Source organism: Hibiscus syriacus, unplaced genomic scaffold (assembly GCF_006381635.1).
Source record: "Hibiscus syriacus cultivar Baekdansim isolate YM2019G1 unplaced genomic scaffold, ASM638163v2 tig00111708_pilon, whole genome shotgun sequence".
In the NCBI taxonomy this organism is placed as follows: Eukaryota; Viridiplantae; Streptophyta; class Magnoliopsida; order Malvales; family Malvaceae; genus Hibiscus; species Hibiscus syriacus.
Genome location: NW_024063159.1, coordinates 1,596,090 through 1,618,695, shown reverse-complemented (window position 1 = coordinate 1,618,695; position 22,606 = coordinate 1,596,090). Strand labels below are relative to the sequence as shown.

Here is a 22,606-nt window from a genome sequence, read left to right as displayed (position 1 = left end):
ATGGATAGCAGTTATAATCCGGTTAAGGGAAAGTTTAGCTCACCTTACACTGAAGATTCAGATGACGAGTTGCTGAAGAAGAAAAACGGGAACATGCTGAAGAAGATTGGGGTGTTGTAGAAGAAGCCACAGAAATAGGCAACCATGAGGCATGCCGATAACACCTTTTTATCAAAATTGCATTGATGCCATGTTTTCTTATCTTAATATCTCTAACTGAGTTTTCTCGCATTTGGACAGAGATTTCAGGTACTCAAACCGTCTTTTTGCTGCAATGTTCGCGAATGTTTGTAGTTACGATAATGTCTGAACACGCATGTTTTCCCTTTCTTTTCCTTTTATGTGGATATGTAAAATGAGAGGGCCATGGCCTCAACTTGTGCTTACAGGATCAGACATTTGATCTTTTCGCAATGTAAGTTTGGATTTGGATTCCATGGTTTTTCTATTAAGCTGCCCGCTTAAGTATGGCCATCCCTTTATCACCTGCTAAATGCTAACAAGAATTGTCGTTTGGTATTGCCTTGTATTCACTTTCCATGGAATGAGGTGAATGATTTATAGTACGGTATAGTTTTGAGTAGCTCGAACTTCTCTCGATCAAAATTCAGTAAAAGCTCCAATTGAATTGACTCAACTCGAGATCTTAATGAATTGAGACGAGAAAAGTTCAATTTGACTTGATAAGTCCACAAACAATTCGTTAACTTTTTTTATATAATTTTTTAGTAGTTATCTTAAAAAATTATTTCATTAAAAAAATTACTAATTTAAGAATAAATAATAAAAAAATGTGATAAATTACTAAATTATTGATTTTGTAATAAACAGTTAAAAATATTAAATTATTAATTATTATTTTATTACACCTAAAAATAAAATCCTAATCACTATTTTAATGTATTTAGGAATTGTTATTTTGAAGTTTAGATTTTGAAATTATTTCAGTCTTTTGGTTAATTTTTTCGTCCATGGTGCAGTGTCCCTTCTGTTATCAACATCTTCTCTCTCAATTTCGGAAATTCCATCTTATGTAATGAGTTGCAAGTGTTGAATTGATCGATAAAGTTCTGCGTTAGGAACATACTTGTATACGTATGCATGTACAGAAGACCCCTTAACTATGTGTATTACCTGGTAAAGTTCTCTAACACAAACTTGTTCATAGCAGGTAGTATCCACTGGATAGCTCCCCAGAACACGCAAGGAAGTTGCAAACTCCTGCCCAGGGAACATTTCGTTAGATTTCTAACAACCAGTGCTTTTGAATGGTTATGGAAGAGGCAGAGCAATATACGTGTAGATGTCTTAGGGCATTCTGTGCTCTCTTCTCAGCCATGGATGCTTCCAAGTCCACATAGAAAATGCAGTCAAAATATCTGATACAACGAATTAACTTGAAGTCCGTTTAGGCAAAACCCAAATGGTTGGTTGTAGAAAAACGGTATATATAATTCATCAATTTTAGTAAAAGCCACTTTGAACCAAAAAAGTGATATTTTACTCGAATTACCGTTGCTATCATCAGACAGTCTGAAAGGCTGGTTCCCCAAGGGACGGCTTTCAATCTGGTCAATGGTAACAAATAAATATAGGATTTTAATGCACCCTTTTAAATGTAGATTTGCAAAGTAACTTGAAGAATCCACACAGAATTTATATTAAAAAGACCTTTGTAAGGTTGATCTGCCGAAGAGCAAAAACAGAAAGTGCCTTGAAAAGAACACCAGGAACATCCTCAAGTGCGACAACTATACTAGTCTGCAAATTAATAGAAAATTCATGAGCAACAATGATTCATAAATTCAGCATTAATAGATAATTCATGAGCATGCAACAATGATTCAAAGGCTAACCTTGAATGGCTTCTCCACGCCAGGAATAATGAGTTCCCTGGCCAGCATCAGAAATCGAGTAACATTGTCACAATCATCCTGTCAAAAAAGGGAGGAATACCAGATGTCAAAGCTCTGACAAATCCCACACAAAACGAATATGATCGACATAAACCTGAATATCTTCAGCAAGAATGTTCAGTCCATATGTTTTTGCAGCCGTAGAACTTGCAAAAGCTCCCGTATCTTTTAGTTTCTCGGAAACCACATGCGGTTCCGTTTTGGTCACCTGCTACATTTTTTTTCAAAATCATCACTAAACTTACGTTTTTGTTCCGTTTTTATCACTTGTCATTAAAATATTAACGGTGACATGTGTTAATATCACATCGTCTTTGAAAAAATAAAAAAATGTCGCATAAGTGACTCTATTTATTTTTTTAATGATGGGTAACCAGAATGGAATAAAAATGTAAGTTAAGTGATAATTTTGAAAAAAATGTTAGGTGACCAAACGAAACTACCAGAATAGTTGGATGACTAAATACATAGTTTACCCTAAAAATATATTTTATCAATTTTGAATGACTAAGGAAGCCACCTGAACTGAACCAGATAATGCAGTTACTGCCTACCTCATATATGCAATGCATAGACAACCAAAGTACATAATGCACTTCCTTTGGAACAAACAGCTACAAAGCTTACATAATTTTTCATGTCATTGTACTTTCTATGCTCAAATCAAGACTCGCCTTTGCTGCAAGGGCAGTATCATCAATTGCTTCTCTACTCAACCCCATCTTTGTTAACGTGTACTCACACTAAGATAGAGCCTGGAATGTGATCAGGGACGAAACCAGAACTAAATATTTAAACTCAAAATTCAGCATGAACTAAGCAACCTTAGTGATTAAGGGATTGTTGTTATCCTTGAGGTCTACTGTTTGAGCGTTGCTCATGTGGGGATATGAACGTTCATTGTTAAATAATCGTGAGTCTTTGTACATATATCTATATTTATAAAAAAAGAAAAAAACTCAAAATTCACAAGATAACACTTAATCTGTGTAATATTAAGACTTACAATGACCTAAATTGTTATTAGACCAAAAATTTTGAGAACACGGGATTATCCTTTATTAGTTCGGTCCTACTTGATTAAATATTTAATAATTTTTAATATTTTTTAATTTAAATATTTATTTTTACATGAACCAAAATACTAATAGACCAAAATTATATCAATTATACAAATTTCATAGGGGTCGGGGCCCCTTTGGGCCCTCACTATGCTCTGCCCCTGAACGTGATCGACATGAAAAAATAATATTAAAAACAAGAAGAAACTTAGTCAACAAGCAGGTCAAATATATCAAATATTATGTTAACAAGCGAACTTATAAAGTTCTATTATTAATAAAAATTATGAGGAAAAATATCGAAAATATATGATGATTTGAAACTTACACAGGCATGCTCCCCTATCGTCAATCGTTGATCATACCTGAGGATGACTAAGAACCCTTATTAAGTCCTCGACTCTAACACCATGATTGGCTAGTAAGCAATGACGGACTGCATATTGGAAAAAGGGTGAATTTAATCGATAGATTTAATATTTATATTAAATTTATAGTCCTTTTTTACTATTGTAAATTAAAAGATGTTTTTTAATTTAAATATTAGTAAGATAATTACTCTTTTAATGAATCAATTTAAAAATGTATTTGTTATCTTTTTAATTTTGAATATTAAAATATAATTATATATTTTTGTATATTTTAAATTAAAATAATATATATTTAAGTTTGAATAATAAAAGGAGTTTATCTTTTGATTATTGCAAATTAAATATATTATTTAATTTAAATATTAGTAGGATAATTACTCTTTGAATATGTCAATTTAAAAAGGTATTTGTTACCTTTTTTAACTTTGAATATTAAAGATAATTATATATTTATGTATATTTCAAATTAAAACATATTATTATCTGTTTAAAGTTGAATATTAAAGATATTTGGTTGGATCAAATCTCTCTTGAAAATCCACTATAAATAGTGAGCAAACATATTAAATTCTTCACATCTGAGAATTCAATAACTTTTATTCTCTTGAAAAATATTTTCTCTCCTTATAAAATATTCTTTTTCTTCCTAGTTTTCCAGTGATAGTCGAAGGCAAGGATCGTTCATGATCTCTACAGATGTGCTATTCTAGTTGATCATAAGTTGTTGTATCCTGGGAGACAGACGACCAACGAACTCGAACACCAAAGGAGTGACCGAAAATTTGTACTAAGAAAACTATGTGGTGACAGACCTCAACTGATTCCGATCTCAATTGATCAAAATAAAAGGAGTATTTTTCTTTCTATTTAATTTTGAATTACTTTACGAAGTTTAACTTCTTTGTTTGATTTTTCTCAATATTGATTTCGTCTCAGATTATTAAAACAGAAAACTCGTTATATCCCTTTAATATTTTATAATGATATTTTTAATCATTATTGTTTTCTATATCATTAAGTGCAATTTTTCTAACACTGCAAGCTTAACTTCCCCAACAATGTTCAAGCTACGGCGGAGCATGAAGTCATAATTTCGATGAACACTGCCACCCAAGGAATTCTCGATTGGTAATACTGCTCCATCCACTAACCACTTTTCAACAGCCTAATTAAAAGCAATAATTAAAATCCGTTCTTAATGAAGACTAATCGAATATGCTTACAATTTCAAAAAAATAGCGTCTCATTTTCTAAATTCTAACATGGAAACGAAATATTTACCAATGAGAAAAGAAGAGTTGAAGTAATTACTGCTAAATCAGCATTGAATTGATCACAAGGAACAGGTTCACAAGTCGGATAGGCCTTCTCATCAGCTGCTTCGTTGTAGGCGCCACTAACTCCCTTTCAAAATTCAACATAAATTAATCAAACAATTTCTTTTTTTTTTTCTACTGAAATAAATTTTATAATTCTATAATTAAAAATATAACCGTCACTATCTGCAAGTTAAAAAGTCAAATATAGAGAAGTACTTGTCATAGTTAAGTAAATAAAAAATAGGGTAAACCATGTATTTAATCACCCAACTATTACCCCAGTTTTATTTTGATCACAAGTTTTGATCACAATTTTAATATATTAAAATAAAATTAATCTTCCAAAGAGGGGCATAAAACTCAAACATAGGCCACTTGGGGGAGAAGAAGGAAGCTCAACCACCAGGTCAAGTTAATTGTTTGGTTCAAAGTAGACTGCATGTTGTATATATCTTATATCTTAGTGTAATCTTAAATTCTTAATATACGAATTCAAAAATATATTAAAAAATAAAATATATAAATTTTAAAAATAAAAATATGAATTTAAGATATGAATTTAGAAAATAAAAATATGAATTTAAGATATGAATTTAAAAAATATAAATATAAATTTAGACTAAAATATATATTTTTACTTTAGTTAAGATAATAATAAAATATATTTTTAATATTAAGATGTGAATTTAAGTTAAGATATATATAATATTAAAAATCTAAGATTATACTAAGATATAAGATATATATTACATGTAGTCTATTTTAAACCAAACAATGTGGTTGAGCTTCCTTCTTTTCTCCCAAGTGGCCTATGTTTGAGTCATATGCCCCCATCTTGATGCTTTAATTTTATTTGTCATCATTCAATTGGAAAATTAATTTATTTTAATTTATTAAAATTAGGACCAAATTGATAGAATATAAAGTAAGAGTGACCAAATATGTGATTATACCAATTTTACTAAATGCCGCGTTAACACTTCCAACAGTTAACGAAAAATAGTATGATTAAATACATTTAAATAGTTGAATAACATGATTGACAAATTTCAAAAATTGTGGTCAAAATGAAAATGAGTTATTGTTAAGCGGTAATTGGTATAGTTTATCCTTAAAACTATTGCACATATAAATAATTAATATGAGAATGCATAAATACTTATTTGATTACTATAATTTTTCAAATAAATATCAGTTAAAATAATATTTTATTCATTGTATATTAAAAACAAACCAATTTGTTATATAAGCCAAAATAATTTAGTTAATCTATGAAAAAAATGAACCTCGTACCACTAAGAAAGTCAACTGCTTTAATCATAAGGATCCGAAACTGCGCCGTATTCCCATGGCAAACTCCTTGCTGGACTATGACCTTTAATTAACTAACAATTTTTTTTTTTTGCTTCCTTTAAAAAGTGAAAAAAAATCGAATTTACCTATTTATGAGAGTTTCAAATCTTCAATGGCAGTTGCGATTTGGGAATTGAAAACAAACACACTTACTCTCTCGTAAACCGCCAAAAAAAACTGTATTCAAATCTAAAAACTCAGATTCAAACCCCATTTATTTCCGTTTGATTGTCAAGAGAGAGAGGGAGAAGAAGGTAAACGATGGATAAATTCGTAGACAACTTGTCTCCAATGGATCTGATGCGGTCGGAGAAAATGACGCTTGTTCAACTCATTATTCCTGTCGAGTCCGCTCACCGAGCCGTTTCTTATCTTGGTGAACTCGGTCTCCTCCAGCTCCGAGATGTATGTTTTTATCTATACTCAGATCCGTTTCTCTTTTGTGCTCATGCTGCTTTAGTTTTAATCATTTCTTTGATGCGAAGGCTAATTTAGGATTTTGTTCCGTTTATCTTATTTGTTTGGCATCGATTGGAAATGAAATTTCTCTTTTTAAGTAGTTGAATTTTACGTTCAATTATAGTGGGAGAGCTTGTTATTCGATTTTTTGGTTGCTAATGTTTTCCTGCTTTTAAAATGTGTGTTGAAGTCGATGCGGATTTGATTTGATATTTGAGTGATTGAGTTTGACGAGGATTTGAGATTCTCGCTGAATCAGTTTTGTATATCAGTACCCTGTTTGATTTGAGATGTGTTACTATTGCGGATCTAGTTAAGGTATGCCAGGCGTTAGACTCAGAGCAAGGAAGTTATCCTATTAAATATTTTCTGATTAAGGGATCTTTTTGTTTATGACTTTGTTGGAGATATTTTGGAATTTAAGCATCTTTAGGACTCGCTTGAACTTATCATGGCAGTTTGTAGTGTGTTCCTTTGTAGGTAATACCATGATAATTTTATACCTAGTGTTGAATTTCCCTAATGTAAAATAGAATTTAATATTTTCAGTGAGCTTGCTCCATATCAAAATATAACCACATTTTTATGTGTGAATCACCACAACTATCTAGTTGACAGATTATTTAGAGGTGCAATTTCATGCCAAAATGTTAAGGGATTGTGCTTTGATAATAACTGAGCATTTGATTTGATGTATTTAAAATGACTTTCTATCAACCTAATGATTCAAATTTCTGTTGATTTCATGAGTCTTGCAGTGTAAACCTTTGTTTTACTTTTTTGGGGGTGGGGGGCAAGGTTCTGCATGTCTGCTAATTGTTAAACAAGTTTAGAACGTTGCTTTTGTTATCATCAATTAAATATGCTAATGGTTTTATGCTTTGTCTCCCATGTGGCAGCTAAACGCTGAGAAAAGTCCTTTCCAAAGAGCATTTGTTAATCAGGTATCTACCAAGCCTAATTCTGTGTCCTTGTTATCGATTATTAATGTGTATTCTAATGATTGAGTATGAAGTACTGATTAACAATTGTGCATGGTCAGTAAAGTTGGGCATTCTTTCAATTCTTAATATTTCCTTTCCCTTCAGAATGAATCAAACTGAATATGCTGGCCTGGCCTGGCTTGTTTGTTTGATCCCTTTTGGGTTGTAGTGAACAGTTAGGATGAATAAACCGATGCTGGTTTAATTTTTTTTTGCATATTAAGCATCAGTTTTATTTACTAACTCTCTTCCTTTTAAGTCATGAGAGGAGAATGACTAAGTCAACATTTTTGTTATCTCCAGTGGCTGGCCCTTCCCTTCCTTTCAGTTAACCTCCTCATCCATAGAGAAGCTTGGAATTGTCCCTATTTCTTTCTTTCTTACTTTATAGACCAAATGACACTACTAGCTTAGCTAGTTGGCACCTTTATATAAGGTGACGTTATTAGAAGTGGTGTAGAATTTATTTTCCCATGGTGCAGTTTGACCCCTTTCTACTATGCTTTTGTGGATTGTTAATTATGTTATGCTTGGCTTATTTTGATATTTACATAGAAGGAAATTGCTAATCATGCCTCATTGATGTCAACTTTATTTTGGATATATCTCTTTTTAATTGTGTTATGCTTGCATTTGGTTGATTGTTTTTAGGATATAGTTTTCTTGAGTTGGGTTTGGTAATTGCTGTGTTTCTGTAGTTTAATGTTGGTCATTTTTGAGGTGGTAGTCAGGTTGTGTTTGGTGGTATTGTACTCTTCTTGTACGTGGTATCTATGCAATAAAATTTTGAGGCACTCTTTTCCTCCTTCCAATGTCCGTTGAGCCACTCTTGTAGCTTGACAGTTATGAAGGGGATTTTTAACAAGGCCTCCCATTTTATCAGAAAAAAAAACACTATAGTTTCTGATTACCAACTATTGTAGTTCCCTTAATTCCTCAGAGGTCTCAACAGGTGAAGCGTTGTGGAGAAATGTCAAGGAAACTACGGTTTTTCAAAGACCAAATTGTTAAAGCTGGCCTACAATCCTCAATACACCCTGTTGTGGAGCCGGATGTGGAATTGGAGGAATTAGAGGTTCATTTTCTCTACTTCCATTCCCCACTTTGACTTGCTTTGTGTGTGTTTTCTGTTATTCCACCACTTACATAAAGTAATAATCTATTGAATGCAATAATAGTTAATGCAATTATTACTCTCGAATAAGGATTATCAAATTTGTTTTTGTTACAATTTCAGATACTACTTGCCGAGCATGAAAATGAGCTAATTGAAATGAACTCCAACAGTGAAAAACTTCGACAAACATACAATGAGCTCCTGGAGTTCAAGATAGTTTTGCTAAAGGTGAATTTCTGACTCATTTCTTCTTATATGTTTATATTTCTTTTGTGGTTACCAATTGTTCGTGTTATTCGGATTTGGGTGTGAGCATCAGATTCAAGTACGTTCTAAATTTGTATTTTGAGGATACTTAAAAGGTCATATCCCCATTCCCATGTTCATATATATGTCCAAAATGGGTTTCGGACACAGGTACTTCAACAAAATTCAAGTTCCAGAATAACATAGCATTATTGCATTTTTTTAATGATTTCTATCCTTCTTCACTGCTAACAGTCATTTGAGGGTTTTGCTTTTCTTCCTCCATTAAATGACATCTAATCTTTATTATTCCACCATATGATTGAATTTCTAAAGCCATTGTGTCAGTGAATAGTTTTAAACTTTATAACATGTTCGTATTCAAGCCATTGTTTACAAGAAATTAAGCTCTTTGATGACCGTATGTGTGACTTGCTCATTGAAACATGATAGTAAACTAATAGATGAACCAGAAGGGAAGAAATGGAAAGAAAATAGTAAAGATAACAAGGGAAGTGACAATATGAAGTGAATACTATTATCTGTGGTATTGATATGTAACCTTGTCGAATATGTGTACTCTTTTCAGTTTATATTTTTAATGCTACATTTATGGAATATTTAGGTAACCAATTTTTTGTGTTGAATATTGAATGCCTTCTGATACATATTTCTCAAATTCCAGGCAGGTAGTTTTCTTGTGTCTGGTAATAACTATGCTGTTGCCGAGGAAAGGGAATTAACTGAGAATGTGCACTCTAATCATAGTTATGACGAGGCATCATCATTAATTGAACAGGTAGTTGTTGACCCTGTGATTAATTGCTTTTTTTCAAGTCTATTTTATGGTTCTATCTACTATATGATTATTCACCGTACAGGAAATGAGGACTGCAGACCAATCTGGGTTAAGATTCATCAGCGGGATTATTTGTAAATCCAAGGCTCTAAGATTTGAGAGGATGTTATTTCGTGCTACCAGAGGTAATATGCTTTTCAATCAGGCACCGGCTGGTGAAGAAATCATGGATCCTTTATCAGCTGAAAAGGTTTCATTTTCCTACTCATAGTCACCTATTGTGTTGCTAAATATTATATCAGTTATTTTCATTTGGAAGTTGTTATGTTATCTGGTACAATTCTTTATCTGGATTGTCTACATCCAAAGAGGTTTATTGTATTTCTTTTTTCTAGCTACATTGATGCAGCATTGATATCAACTTTACAATTTTCCATTTCTATTCATCTTTGCAGGTAGAGAAAACAGTGTTTGTAGTTTTTTTCTCCGGAGAACAGGCAAGAACAAAGATTTTGAAAATTTGTGAAGCATTTGGTGCTAATTGCTATCCTGTTCCTGATGACTTCAGTAAACAAAGGAAAATAATTAGAGAAGTAAGTGCAACGTCTAGGAGGTTAACTATTTTGTTTTCCAGCTGAAAATATGAAGCACAAGTATGCAGCTTCACAACCAAGCCTTAAATGGATATTCTTGATTCTTTGAGGAGATCACCCAACTGTTATATGTAAATATATTGTCTCTTTTGTTCTGGAATATAAAAGAGCAAATACGAACTTTAATTTAATTTGGTTCTTTTTACCTTTTCACTTGCCTATCAATATTTCTCACATGCTTGTTATTAGTTGGAATTATAGAAATCTGAATTTTTCTGGTTAATGTTTTGTTTTTTTGGCATAGGTCTTGTCACGCCTTTCTGAATTAGAGGTCACATTGGATGCCAGTATTCGCCATCAAAATAAAGTTCTGACTTCAATTGGATACCATCTAACACAATGGATGAGCATGGTAAGATGTACTTGTGAGTGCAGCTTGTCTCGTATATTTGTTTCCTCTGCCAGGAAAATGAACATCTCGACATGCAAAACTACTTAACTAGCATATGAAAATCCTATAAGTAGGATAAATTTGATGCTGTAGTATTTTCAACTAAGACCCTTGTGATTTCTTTTTTGTTTTAAACCAGGTACGAAGGGAGAAAGCTGTGTTTGATACATTGAATATGTTGAATTTTGATGTTACAAAGAAATGTCTTGTTGGGGAGGGATGGTGCCCTATATTTGCACAACCTAAGGTATCTCTTATGCATCATCATTCTTAATTTAGTTTCTTTGTAACTAGCATTTATCATTTTTTTCTCTTTTCCACAATGATCTTCTGTTATAGCTTTTTGGCCTTAGAATTGAGGAAATAGGTTTCTTTGCCTTACAGGTTCAAGAAGCACTGCAACGGGCAACAGTTGATAGCAATTCACAAGTTGGTATAATTTTTCATGTGATGGATGCTGTAGAATCACCTCCTACATTTTTCAGAACCAACCATTTCACAAATGCATATCAGGAGATTGTTGATGCATATGGGTGAGTTCTAGCTTTACACTTTGCTGCTTTAACTCGACATGCTTTATGTTGATAGTTTCGACAAAATTGTATAAGCAACTCATTTTAATTAGGTTGATTATCTTGTATTAAGAATCTTATTGTGTTCATCTATAACTTTCAAGTATATGGATGGTTTATGTTTTAGATGGTAAATATAAGATGCTTTTTCTTTTCTTTTTGGGAGGTGGTGGATGACTCCTGTTGCTCGGCCAACATTGTTTGCTTCCTAACCATAGATCTAGTTGTTAAAAAATTTATCTAATGGCACTGTAATATGTCAAAGGTGAATCTCCTCTGTTTCCTGACTACTACTTCATTTATTCTGGATCAATTTGATAAACCATAGTATTTTCAGCATAGACTGTTTATATGTTTAGAATTGCAATTTTTACTTGATATCAGGATAGTAATATGAGAACATTTTGCAGTGTTGCTAGATATCAGGAGGCAAATCCTGCAGTATACACTGTTATTACTTTTCCATTTCTTTTTGCGGTGATGTTTGGCGATTGGGGCCATGGAATATGCTTGCTATTAGGAGCATTGGTCCTCATAGCTCGAGAAAGCCGACTCAGTGCTCAGGTATGTCTGCAAATATATCATTTTTAGAGATGAAAGTAACAGGCAATGTTTTATGTGTATAATACAGAAACTGTTATGGTTATGGTATGAATACTGGACAGGAAATTGTTCTTAAAGGGTAGGATTTCTGATTGGAGCATTTTAGTTAGACTTTGACACATTTTCATTTTATAGTTAATTACTAATTCCTACTTCAATGATGATTGAATAGTTGAGCTGACCCATTGATAATGTCATACTGTGGAAACTGGTCTGATCGGTAAAAAAAAATCTGAAATACAGGTTTATGAATATCTTCTAAATGGAAATGTTCCTCTGTTCTGTTTAGTGTGTGACTAATGTTGCAACATATCATTTTCTCCTATTATTGTTGCCTATCGGTCAAATTACCCATCAAGAATCCTGTTAGGACTGGATCTTGGGAAAACAGAGGACTATAAGATTTCATTTTACTTTTCAGTGAAAGAGCAAAGCATCTGCTTCAAAGTGAGAAAGGAAATTGGAATGGAATTGATGTTATTACACTAATAAGTTAATGAGGACTCGGGTGTGATGATTATTTCTTCTTTTTTTCCCTTCTTTGTTGGCATGCTTAGTTTATTTTATAGATAAGTAATTTACATTTCTTGATAGGATAACATTTTATGCTCTATGATTTTGCTGCTAAATGGTTATAATTATTGTGTCACTTTTAACCTGGCCAAAGTTTATCTGTAGCATGTATACTAATCTAATTTATGCGTTTGATACCTTACAGAAACTTGGAAGCTTTATGGAGATGCTATTTGGGGGGCGTTACGTACTCCTTTTAATGTCACTTTTTTCAATTTATTGTGGGTTGATTTACAATGAATTCTTCTCTGTTCCCTTCTACATATTTGGTGGTTCTGCTTACAAGTGCCGAGATGCAACCTGCAGGTTCATATTTCTACTTTTAGATTTCATTACTTACTAGAAAGATTAAATATGTTCTATTTAATCAGATGTCTTCTTTTGTCCTAGCGTCTTTTGGAAGCACCTCTTTTTTAATTTTCATAACTGCGATTTTGGATGCAAACTTTTTCTTGATTTCTCAATGGTTTTCTATTTCTTTCTTTCTGCAAGTATTTGTGGATAGTATTTGCAGTGCAGGTGAAATAAAATTTATTTTTTATACTTTGGGGACTGCACATTTGAATCAACCTTTACCGATCTTCTTTATGTTTATTTATGATAAGATCAGTTGGGTTTATTTCTTGTTTTCTTTATATTTTTCAACCCCGAGTTGGTATTTCTAAGTTATGTGCAAATATCTTGGTTGTAACTTTAATGTGTTAACAAAGGGAGACTAACTCGGTTTGCACATACTAACTTAAACCACTGGTTTTGTACAAATGTTTGAGATTCAGATTAGCTGTAGTCGGGCAGACTAACAATCTCTCATGTATAAAGATGAGCATTCTTTTTCTTCAATTAATTTTGGTACTCCACTGTTATATTTTTTGTTTCAGTGGTGCACACTCTGTCGGTTTAATCAAATTTCGAGATCCATACCCATTTGGTCTGGATCCAAGTTGGCGTGGAAGTCGTTCAGAGTTGCCTTTTCTTAACTCTCTTAAAATGAAGATGTCAATTTTGCTGGGTGTGGCCCAGATGAACCTAGGAATCATATTAAGTTATTTCAATGCACGCTTTTTTCACAACTCCCTGGATATTAGGTCTGTTTTTCTTCCTCCGACTTGTAACCTGTTTTCCACTTGCTTTCTTTATATTATGGAACTGAAACTTACTTTGCATCTTGTTGTTAGGTATCAGTTTGTACCACAGATTATATTTCTCAACTCCCTTTTTGGTTATCTTTCGCTTCTCATTATAATCAAGTGGTGCACTGGCTCTCAAGCGGACCTTTATCATGTGATGATCTATATGTTTTTGAGTCCCACTGATGATCTTGGTGATAATGAGTTGTTTTGGGGCCAGAGACCACTTCAGGTATGATTTTGTCTCTTCTGGTTACTGTTGCAGACTGTTATTTGCCATGCTGTTATGTTTCAAGACTTCACAGCTGTCTATTGTTGCTTAACGCGTGCACAGATTGTGTTGCTACTTTTGGCATTAGTTGCAGTTCCGTGGATGCTTTTTCCTAAACCTTTTATTTTGAAGAAGCTTCATTCCGAGGTACTCTGTTGCTGAGTTTTCTTTCATTAAGCAATTTTGCTAATTTTTATAGCTTATACGACTAACATTTATTTTTTTTATAATACTTAGCTAGTTTACTTTTAAGGTTTTGTTTTCCTAATAAAATTCCCCTCTAAAATGAGCCAGCCAGAGTGTTGAACTGAATGGTTGGCATGCCATGTGGATTTTGTTGACTTATCTTCTTATCCTGTAATATTTTGCTATTTCTCAATTGGTAAATCCTCCCCTGGATAATGGTTTAAACGTAAATGAGTGAAGAATTGAGTATAAGATTGGTAATCAAATTGTAAACATTTTCATCTATGCGGAGCATGCCCATTCTTTAGAGATTACAATCTGTTTGCAAGACTGTAAATTGCATCGGCTGTAACATGGGTTGGATAAGCTCCTTAGATCATAATTTTTTGTGCCAAATATTTTGATTACCATAACCCTTTCCAGCGTGTGCTAGCATCTGGTTCAACATTAACTGAATTATAAATTATATCGAAAACTCTGTTTCAGAAAAGAAATGATTTGAATAACTCTTACTTCAATTTCGATTAGTGTTGACTATGTGGCTATGATGTGGAGTTTTGGATAATCAAGTGCCTTTAAATTTTGGTGTATCGCATGGGAACCAATAATTGTGTATTAGTCTAGGGATGTTCTATTATTATATAATTGGTATTTCCGGTTCTTGTTTTCCAAGATATTATTAAATGCTTCTAACTTTGATCTGCATAATGACAACTAAGAATTCTTAGTTTCCTTTTTGCATGTTTAAAGCATTTTTGGATACTTTTTTGTGATTAGTAATCGCACTAGAAGACTTTTTGTGCTTAGTTCTCTTTCTCATCTCAGATTTTTAGAATAAATTTAGAAGAGTTCACATAAATATCTTGCTATGTGATGATATTTCCTTCAATATGTTTTAGAGATTTCAAGGTCGCAACTATGGCATGCTTATCTCCGAGTCTGATCCTGATGTGGAACCTGATTCTGCACGGGAACATCATGAGGAGTTCAACTTTAGTGAGGTTTTTGTGCACCAAATGATACATTCCATTGAGTTTGTTCTAGGTGCTGTCTCGAACACTGCATCATATCTTCGGCTTTGGGCTTTAAGGTAGACCTCTAGTTTTATCAGTTTGAATGTTTTCCACTGTTTCTTAAATAAATGTTAAGTTATTGTCTGCTTCTAATACATTACAGCTTGGCACACTCTGAATTATCGACAGTTTTCTACGAGAAAGTCCTACAACTTTCCTGGAGGTGAGTTCTTTTAATTTTATAAATGGTGCATGCTATAGTCGTGTATATTCCAACTCCTTTCCATTTGTCCCTGTTCCATAGCTAGTTTATGGTTTATATATTCCGATTCTGGGTGCATGACAATTGAAGTAAACCACTGTATAGGAGAACTGAACAGAACTCATGTTGTAAGAAGCTTGTCTCAAATTTGAGGCTCAAAGTTCAGCTCGAGCTTGATCAAGTTTTTTTTTGGGGGTCCAAGAGTTCTATAAAATTTTCTTGGTGGAAAAAATGTGAATGAAATCACTAAATTGATTTGGGTTTTTAAAACTCAACCCAAATTGAGATAAAAATAATAATCAATAAATTGCTTGAACTTGCTGTATTAGGCTTAGTTAATCTTTTATCTAGTAAAAGATAAGCCCAACACTCGTACTTGCTTCAAATTTGATTATTTACTTCAAATTCAAATTGAGATTTTCCAATATCAATTAAAAAATAAAAATAAAAAAGGTCGATTAGGTCGACAAGCTATTTAAGTATTAAAATCCCCAAATTCAACTCGCTCAATAGCTCGAGCTCGACTCTACAATGACTGGAGCCGAATTCAACTTCTTTTCTGGGTCAGAACGCTGCATGAGCAATGATTGGAGCCTAATTTAACTTCTTTTCCGGGCCAGAACGCTACATGAGCACATGTGCCTCATTTGCATTCTTATCGTATAGGGCCATAAATTAAAACTGAAGTAGCTGTTTATTGTATGATACAGTACAACAAACTTTAGGCTATTGAAGTATTGCTTCTCAGTCAAGCCAATCATGGTTTTTGTGCTCGAGCTTAATAACTTCAAAATGAACTCTTTAGTTGGAGCATTAGTCAGTATGTCATAGGGAAACAATAGTATTTTGCATGGAATTGGAACTACAATACTATTACATGTCATGTTTTGATGTGCCTAATGTGTACAAGCACGGTCACTATTCTCTTATCTGATGTTTGTTTACTCTCTGATGGCTAATTTGGTAATGACCTGAATACTGATTACTACAGGTATGACAACATCGCGATTCGATTAATTGGGCTAGCAGTTTTTGCCTTTGCAACTGCCTTCATCCTACTCATGATGGAGACCCTTAGCGCTTTCCTTCACGCCTTGCGTCTACACTGGGTAGAATTTCAAAATAAATTCTACCATGGTGATGGATACAAGTTCAAACCTTTCTCATTTGCCTTGATAACGGATGACGACGATTAGTTGGCCCCCAATCCTGCTTTTTTTTTTTCATCGAGTTTGCAAGATAGAGATGACATTATTTTGACATGGAGGCTGCTGTTACAAAAAGAAAAAGGGATAGATATTTGCAGAAATCACAATCTGACTGGCTAAAGGTTTGCTCCTCTCATCCCAGCTTTTTGTGCCTACTCAAATTTGACATAGGAATGTGAAATCCTTGCACACTTTTAGGGAAAAAATATATTTGACATAATGCCTTATGCTACTAGTCATAAGATGTAGAGTAATTTTCTTTTTAATTTCTTCCAAGTAGGGTAAATGGGTGGGTGGATAAGAGGGAGAGAGGTGTGTGTGTTAGAGCTAAGTTGTAAACAGGAAATATGCTTTCATTATTTCCATATAAGCTCTGTTTGGAACTCTTTCGGTTTCTTCAGTTGGAGAGGTTGTGGAAAGGGTTAGATTTATAAGGAAAGTTTACACGCACTATATGGATACTGAAGATAATAGGCTTTTGTCATTTCTATTGTAATAATTATAATAAAATTCATTTATTTTTGCCTTTGATATGCTATATCGAGAATTCAAAAAATAACTTCATTTGCTTCTTACAATACCTTTTTTCTTTTATAAGTTCGGCAGCTCCTAATGATGAAAAGACAATGGCGTGATCTTTGAGTTTTATTATGCTAAAAATATCACTTCCTTTTGTCTACCCCTTGGCTATGAAAATAAGATACGATAAATATAAAATATTTAATAATACGAAAATGCTATACCAATACAACTTTTTTTTATATTCGTTATGCTTGAAACTTAAAATATTTAATATTATACATAAAATATACTAGTATAATATTACTCTCACTATGTTTTTTTTATCATCATCACATGAGATGATCAGGACTTAATATTAATTGTGACCATATTGGCATTCTATCAAATCAATCAATTTCATCTCTCTCAAAGTTATAACAGTAAAGCAGTTTGGGTTAAATAAGTTAAGTGAATCCTATTCAAAAAAAAAAATTAAGTGAATCCCGTTTGGACTACAATTTGTGGGAAGTTATACTTGCCTCCTCCGAAAATAATGAAAAAAATTAGCTAATAAAACATTTAATAAAACTCTTTAAAGTATAAATCGTAATCAATGAAAAATTGGGTCATTTCCCAAATCAACACAATTGGAAAATTGGGTAATTTCCCAGAGGCAAAGCAAGCAAAATTCAAAACGGGGTATTGAATTATCAATTACGGGATTTGATCATTTTCTATTTCAAGGAATGAAATACAGCATCAAATATCAAATGGTTTGCATCCTAACAATCATTATTATGGGAGAAAACCCAATGCTAAAAGATCATTCGAGTCCCAACCATATTATGGACTGAGTTTTCCTTTGGTGATTGACCATCACTTGATTCATTTTAAAAAATTGCAGGCTATGACATAAGAATGGAGACTTAAAACTGGAATTGCATTTCGGAAGAGTATCCGAGAGCTTCAAGATTGGCGGCCATTGCCTTGTTCATCGGAGGCGGTCCGCACCTCAAAATCTGTAACAATGGAGTGGGAAATCGAATCACTGCAACGACCATTACATAAAATGATACGTCGGACAAAGAAAGTGGGGATGGATGAAAGATTTACCTTGATATCTTCAGCAGGGGCGGGGAAATGGGCTTGAATCATTTCCTTGGATATGAACCCTACACCACCATCCCATCCTTCCGGTGGCTGAACCATGATTTTTAAACATTCAGGAAAAAAAATGAGCTCATCGACAATGTGGATGCCGAGAAGGTAAAAAAAAATGAACGGTTGACTTGTATACCTGATTCAGAACATAGTAGACGGAGATATGATCAGGAAATCTACTGGTCAGCTCATCGAGCTCTTCCTGAAAAACAATGAGTTTGAATTAGATTGCTCCTATCAGAAAACAGTCTAGTCCCGGGCATCCCTTTGTTGCTCCAAGGTCTGAGAATTTTCAATTTTGCAAATCTTTATTAATCGAGAAACGGAACCCACCTTTAACAGGATGTCCTCGTAAGCAACATTGGCATAAATAAGATGAATGTTGGTCTTGTCATTTGGGTTTTCTAATATGGCTCTAGCAACCTGAACAACAACTGAAAATTATTAAACTAAAATCAACTAGAAAGTCTTGTGAAGAAAAGGAAAGTCATTCGATGTAGCCGAGCTCCTTGATCTAAAATAACCAACCTGGAACATCGGAGTGATGCCGGTGCCCCCAGCCAGCATGCCAAATGATCTAACTTGGCCAGGTTGATACTTGAAGCGTCCCTGAAAGCATCATATAGGCATATAAATTATGAGCCGTTAGTCAAACATATATTTATCGTAGAATACGATTCCTTAGACGTCTCTCCTAGGAGACAAATGTATATGACACATTAGGACATGCTTCAAAATTGCAATAAAGGTCACCTTATTTCACCCATAAAAGGAACTAAAACACTGGGTGCTTTGTGTATTTTTCCCCCCTTCCAAATGTGTATTTTGCCACAATTTCATAATTTAAAAGGACAACCGTAGACAAAGTGACATAATGTAAGGCATTTGCACACATACATACACATTATTAAAAGTCCTACACCAGAGCTTTCCTTAAATATATGTAAGATCACTATGTTTACTACTGATTCGGTTTTCTTTGCAATCATCGATAATTCTTTAAGGAAGAATCCAAAACTATTAAAAGTTGAAGAATCATGATATCATAGGTTAAGACTAAATACCACCAATTTGTTTTCGACATTAGTATCGTATGTAAAGGAGCAACAACTGGGATTTGAAACCAAAACATGGAAACAAAAAGATAGTATTTGTAACATAATGTAATACAGCAGTAATCAAACTTACCTTGGGTCCCTTCACAGCCAAAGAATCACCTTCACGCATCTCCCGGAAGTGGTGGGACATCCTTCCTTGAGGATACATCTACGGTGCATGAAAACCAAATTATGTACTAATGTAAGCAAGAAAGAACACAAATTACACCATGAAAAAATGTAAAGCATCAATTGCATGCTGGATATAAACCTTTATGACTAGTTCAAAGTACCCTAAATCTGAATCCAAAGTTGTTGGAGTATATGCCTTGATAACATCTTCACCATTCTGATCCTTTCCTCTATTCAAGAAAACAAAATTAAATACGTGCAGCATTTAGGGTTATACATCGTCAATCAGATTACTGGAAACGTACAAATATAATGTTGCAGAAATAACGCATCAACATTCGATGATGACGATAAAAGTCAGTCATGAGAAACCTGCAACTCATATGTTGTCCAATTGGAAGCCCCAAAAGTGCGTTAACGAGCTTGAATTCCTTGAATTCTTCAGGATCCAAGCAGCTGGTTGAAACAGCGCCTTCTGTAATCTGTACGGAGATATGGAAATTATAGAGAATAAACAATCCCAAAAACACAAGCAATGAAACCATAAACCAATTTATACAGAAATCCCATTTCGCTCTCTGTTAACACAAGCCCCAAAACACAATTGAAATCATTTTCTTCCTTATATATACATATATAATGAAGAATGATGACGATGAAGAAGAAGAAGAAGAAAAAAAGGTACCTTTTCTGGGTTTCTTCGAAACATAAAGATAATAAGCCGTGGCAGCACCTACGGCAGCCAAGGCAACAGCTACGGTTACAACTTGGACCCTGTGAGATTGAAAATGTTCCATTTTTCTGTTTTTGTTTTTGTTTTGGGACTACGAGAAGACAAAGATCGTAAATGTTTTTTATTGGCAGATTCGGTTCTGTTCTGCTTCCTTGAAAGTTTGATTTGGTCAACGTGGGGCTGCTCCGGGTGTACAGAAGTGTAGCCGGTTTCAAGACTGGCAGCTGATTCGACACGTGGCATTTCCTTATTAGAAGGAAGAATGCTAAGGCGTCTGAAAATTTATTTATTATACAAATTAATTCTTAAACTCGACATTTTTTAAATTAGTATCTAAATTTATTTTTATCTCAGATTGATACCTAAGGTTGGCAAACAAAGTTTCGTAATAGTAGTAAGGGTAAATTATGCATTTGATACCTAAACTATTAGTATTGGTCAGTTTTAGTAGCAAAACTTTCAATTTTTTCAAAATCATACTTAGAGTTTAGTTTTTGTTTCATTTTATTACCTCGTTCAAAATTTAACGTTAATTTTTAGAAATTTTTTGAAAGTTTAGGTACTAAAAGGACTAAAACTGATATTTTAGGTACAAAACGTGTTAAGTTTTTAATGGCAAGACACTAAAATGAAACAAAAACTAAAAATTAGGTAGATTTTGAAAAAATTGAAAGTTTAGTTACTAAAAAAGATCAAAATTGATAGTTTAAGTACTAAATACAGAATTTACCATAGTAATAAGACGAAGAAGAAGAAGAAGAAAAATTATGTCTGATTCAGTGACGGGTGTGAATTTTTAAGAATTTATATTAAAAAGTTTTGGTGATATAAAATTAAAGGGTAAACTACTTGAATGACCATCCAACTATGGGGTTGGTGTCAATATGACCACCTAACTATATTCAAAATTGAGTCAACATAACCACCTATGACTAACTATATACCTGGCAAATTTGACACGAACTCGATTACCCGAACCGAGACTCGAAATAAACCCGAACATGATGACACAAATTTGAAAGTTTAGGTACTAAAATAGAATAAAATTAATAGTTTAAGTACTAAACGTGTTAAGTTTTTAATGATAAGTTTTTAATGACAGGACACTAAAATAAAATAAAAACTAAAAATTAAGTATGATTTTGAAAAAAATGAAAGTTTAGCTACTAAAAATGACCAAAATTAATAGTTTAAGTACTAAATGCATAATTTACTCTAGTAATAAGACGAGAAGAATAATAATAATTTATATTTAAAAATTTTGGTGATATAAAATTAAAGGGTAAACTACTTGAATGACCATCCAACTATGGGGTTGGTGTCATTATAACCATTATTTTCAACATTGAGTCAACATGACCGCTTAACTATAAACCTGGCAAATTTGACTCGAACCCGATTACTCGAACCGAGACTCGAAATAAACCCAAAAATGATGACCCAAATTTGACCTAAACCCCGTAAAAACCGAACGAATCGAACCCAACCTGAATTTTAGCCAAACGAAAGTAACTCGAACTGAAAGTAACCCGAATCAAACTGAAACCGACTCGAATTTAACTGAACCGAAAGTAACATGAACTAAAATATCCCAAATAGAAAATAACCTGAACCGAAATTAACTCGAATTTAATTTACCTAAACCCGATCTTTTTTACAAAAATATATCAATAATTTGATTTGACTTATACCCAACTAACATGAATTGACCTGAATATCCAAAGTTGACCTAAACCGAAAATAGTTGATCATATATTAACATGACCCGAAAATAAAATGATCTGATTTGATCCCGTCCCTAAATCAATTGATATGATATTGACCTGACCCGATACCAGAAACTGACCCGACTTATTATAGACTCGAATAAAATCGAAACCCGAAATGACCCGATCTGACCCAAACCTGACCCAAATTAAATCTAAATTGAAATAACCCGAACCGAAATGACCCGAACCCGATCCGAATAACTAGTTTTCCACTTCTACTTAACTATTTAATTGATTTCAATATAACCACTCCTGTTAATATTTAATGGAAACACTATTTAATTCTCAATATTTGTACATTTAACCAATTTGGTCATAATTTTAACTTTATTTGATAAATTAACCATCTAATCAGAAGGTGACACGTGTTAATATATGAACATGACACATCTGACACATGTCAACCCTGATTAGAGGTTTTTATATAAATTTTAATTTATTTAATTAAATTTATTTTTATTCAATTAAAGGTGGCATGTGCCACCTCCTGATTAGATATAAAATAAGTCAAAATATAACTTCATTTGGTAGGATTTGAGCCTAGGTCACATGATTAGAAGAAGAACACCGAAGTCACTACGCCAATGCTTCATTTGGTTAAGTATTGCAATAAACTTTATTTATCATATAATATTGTTAATTATAGAAAAACAAAGAAATAAAATCATTTAAATGAGGATTTGAACCTAAACCAATTATAAAATATAAGAGTACCTAAATCAGTTAAACA

The 22,606-nt window shown here is 33.1% G+C and overlaps 2 protein-coding genes and 1 pseudogene across 6 annotated transcripts; 1 reads left to right on the top strand and 2 right to left on the bottom strand.

The window, feature by feature from the left end:
• Positions 1-372: 372 nt before the first annotated feature.
• Positions 373-5,501, bottom strand: LOC120168055 (annotated as a pseudogene).
• Positions 5,502-6,172: 671 nt separating this feature from the next.
• On the top strand, positions 6,173-16,472 carry LOC120168125 (V-type proton ATPase subunit a1-like). 4 transcript variants are annotated; one of them, XM_039176958.1, is made up of 18 exons: positions 6,173-6,425; positions 7,379-7,423; positions 8,415-8,537; positions 8,700-8,807; positions 9,511-9,624; positions 9,707-9,874; positions 10,080-10,217; positions 10,522-10,629; positions 10,808-10,915; positions 11,053-11,201; positions 11,651-11,804; positions 12,562-12,722; positions 13,295-13,501; positions 13,592-13,775; positions 13,878-13,961; positions 14,900-15,090; positions 15,177-15,236; positions 16,267-16,472. In XM_039176958.1, exons 1-18 carry the CDS (start codon positions 6,282-6,284, stop codon positions 16,469-16,471), a joined length of 2,451 nt encoding a protein of 816 aa, XP_039032889.1. In that variant the 5' UTR covers positions 6,173-6,281; the 3' UTR covers position 16,472. The 4 variants fall into 4 exon arrangements, with proteins under 4 accessions (XP_039032889.1, XP_039032890.1, XP_039032891.1 ...); XM_039176960.1 differs by lacking the exon at positions 6,173-6,425 and adding an exon at positions 6,864-6,959; XM_039176961.1 differs by lacking the exon at positions 6,173-6,425 and adding an exon at positions 6,873-6,959 and having other exon boundaries at positions 8,386-8,537.
• A 1,323-nt stretch (positions 16,473-17,795) lies between these two features.
• Positions 17,796-20,238, bottom strand: LOC120167905 (NADH--cytochrome b5 reductase 1-like). Of its 2 annotated transcripts, none has more exons than XM_039176786.1 (9): positions 20,060-20,171; positions 19,747-19,846; positions 19,514-19,604; positions 19,334-19,411; positions 18,674-18,754; positions 18,479-18,568; positions 18,282-18,347; positions 18,098-18,184; positions 17,796-18,003 (listed from the first exon to the last, which is right to left on the bottom strand). In XM_039176786.1, the coding sequence occupies exons 1-9, from the start codon at positions 20,169-20,171 to the stop codon at positions 17,911-17,913; spliced, it is 798 nt and encodes a 265-aa protein (XP_039032717.1). In that variant the 3' UTR covers positions 17,796-17,910. The 2 variants fall into 2 exon arrangements, with proteins under 2 accessions (XP_039032717.1, XP_039032716.1); XM_039176785.1 differs by having other exon boundaries at positions 17,797-18,003; positions 19,747-19,830; positions 20,060-20,238.
• Between the last annotated feature and the right edge of the window lie 2,368 nt (positions 20,239-22,606).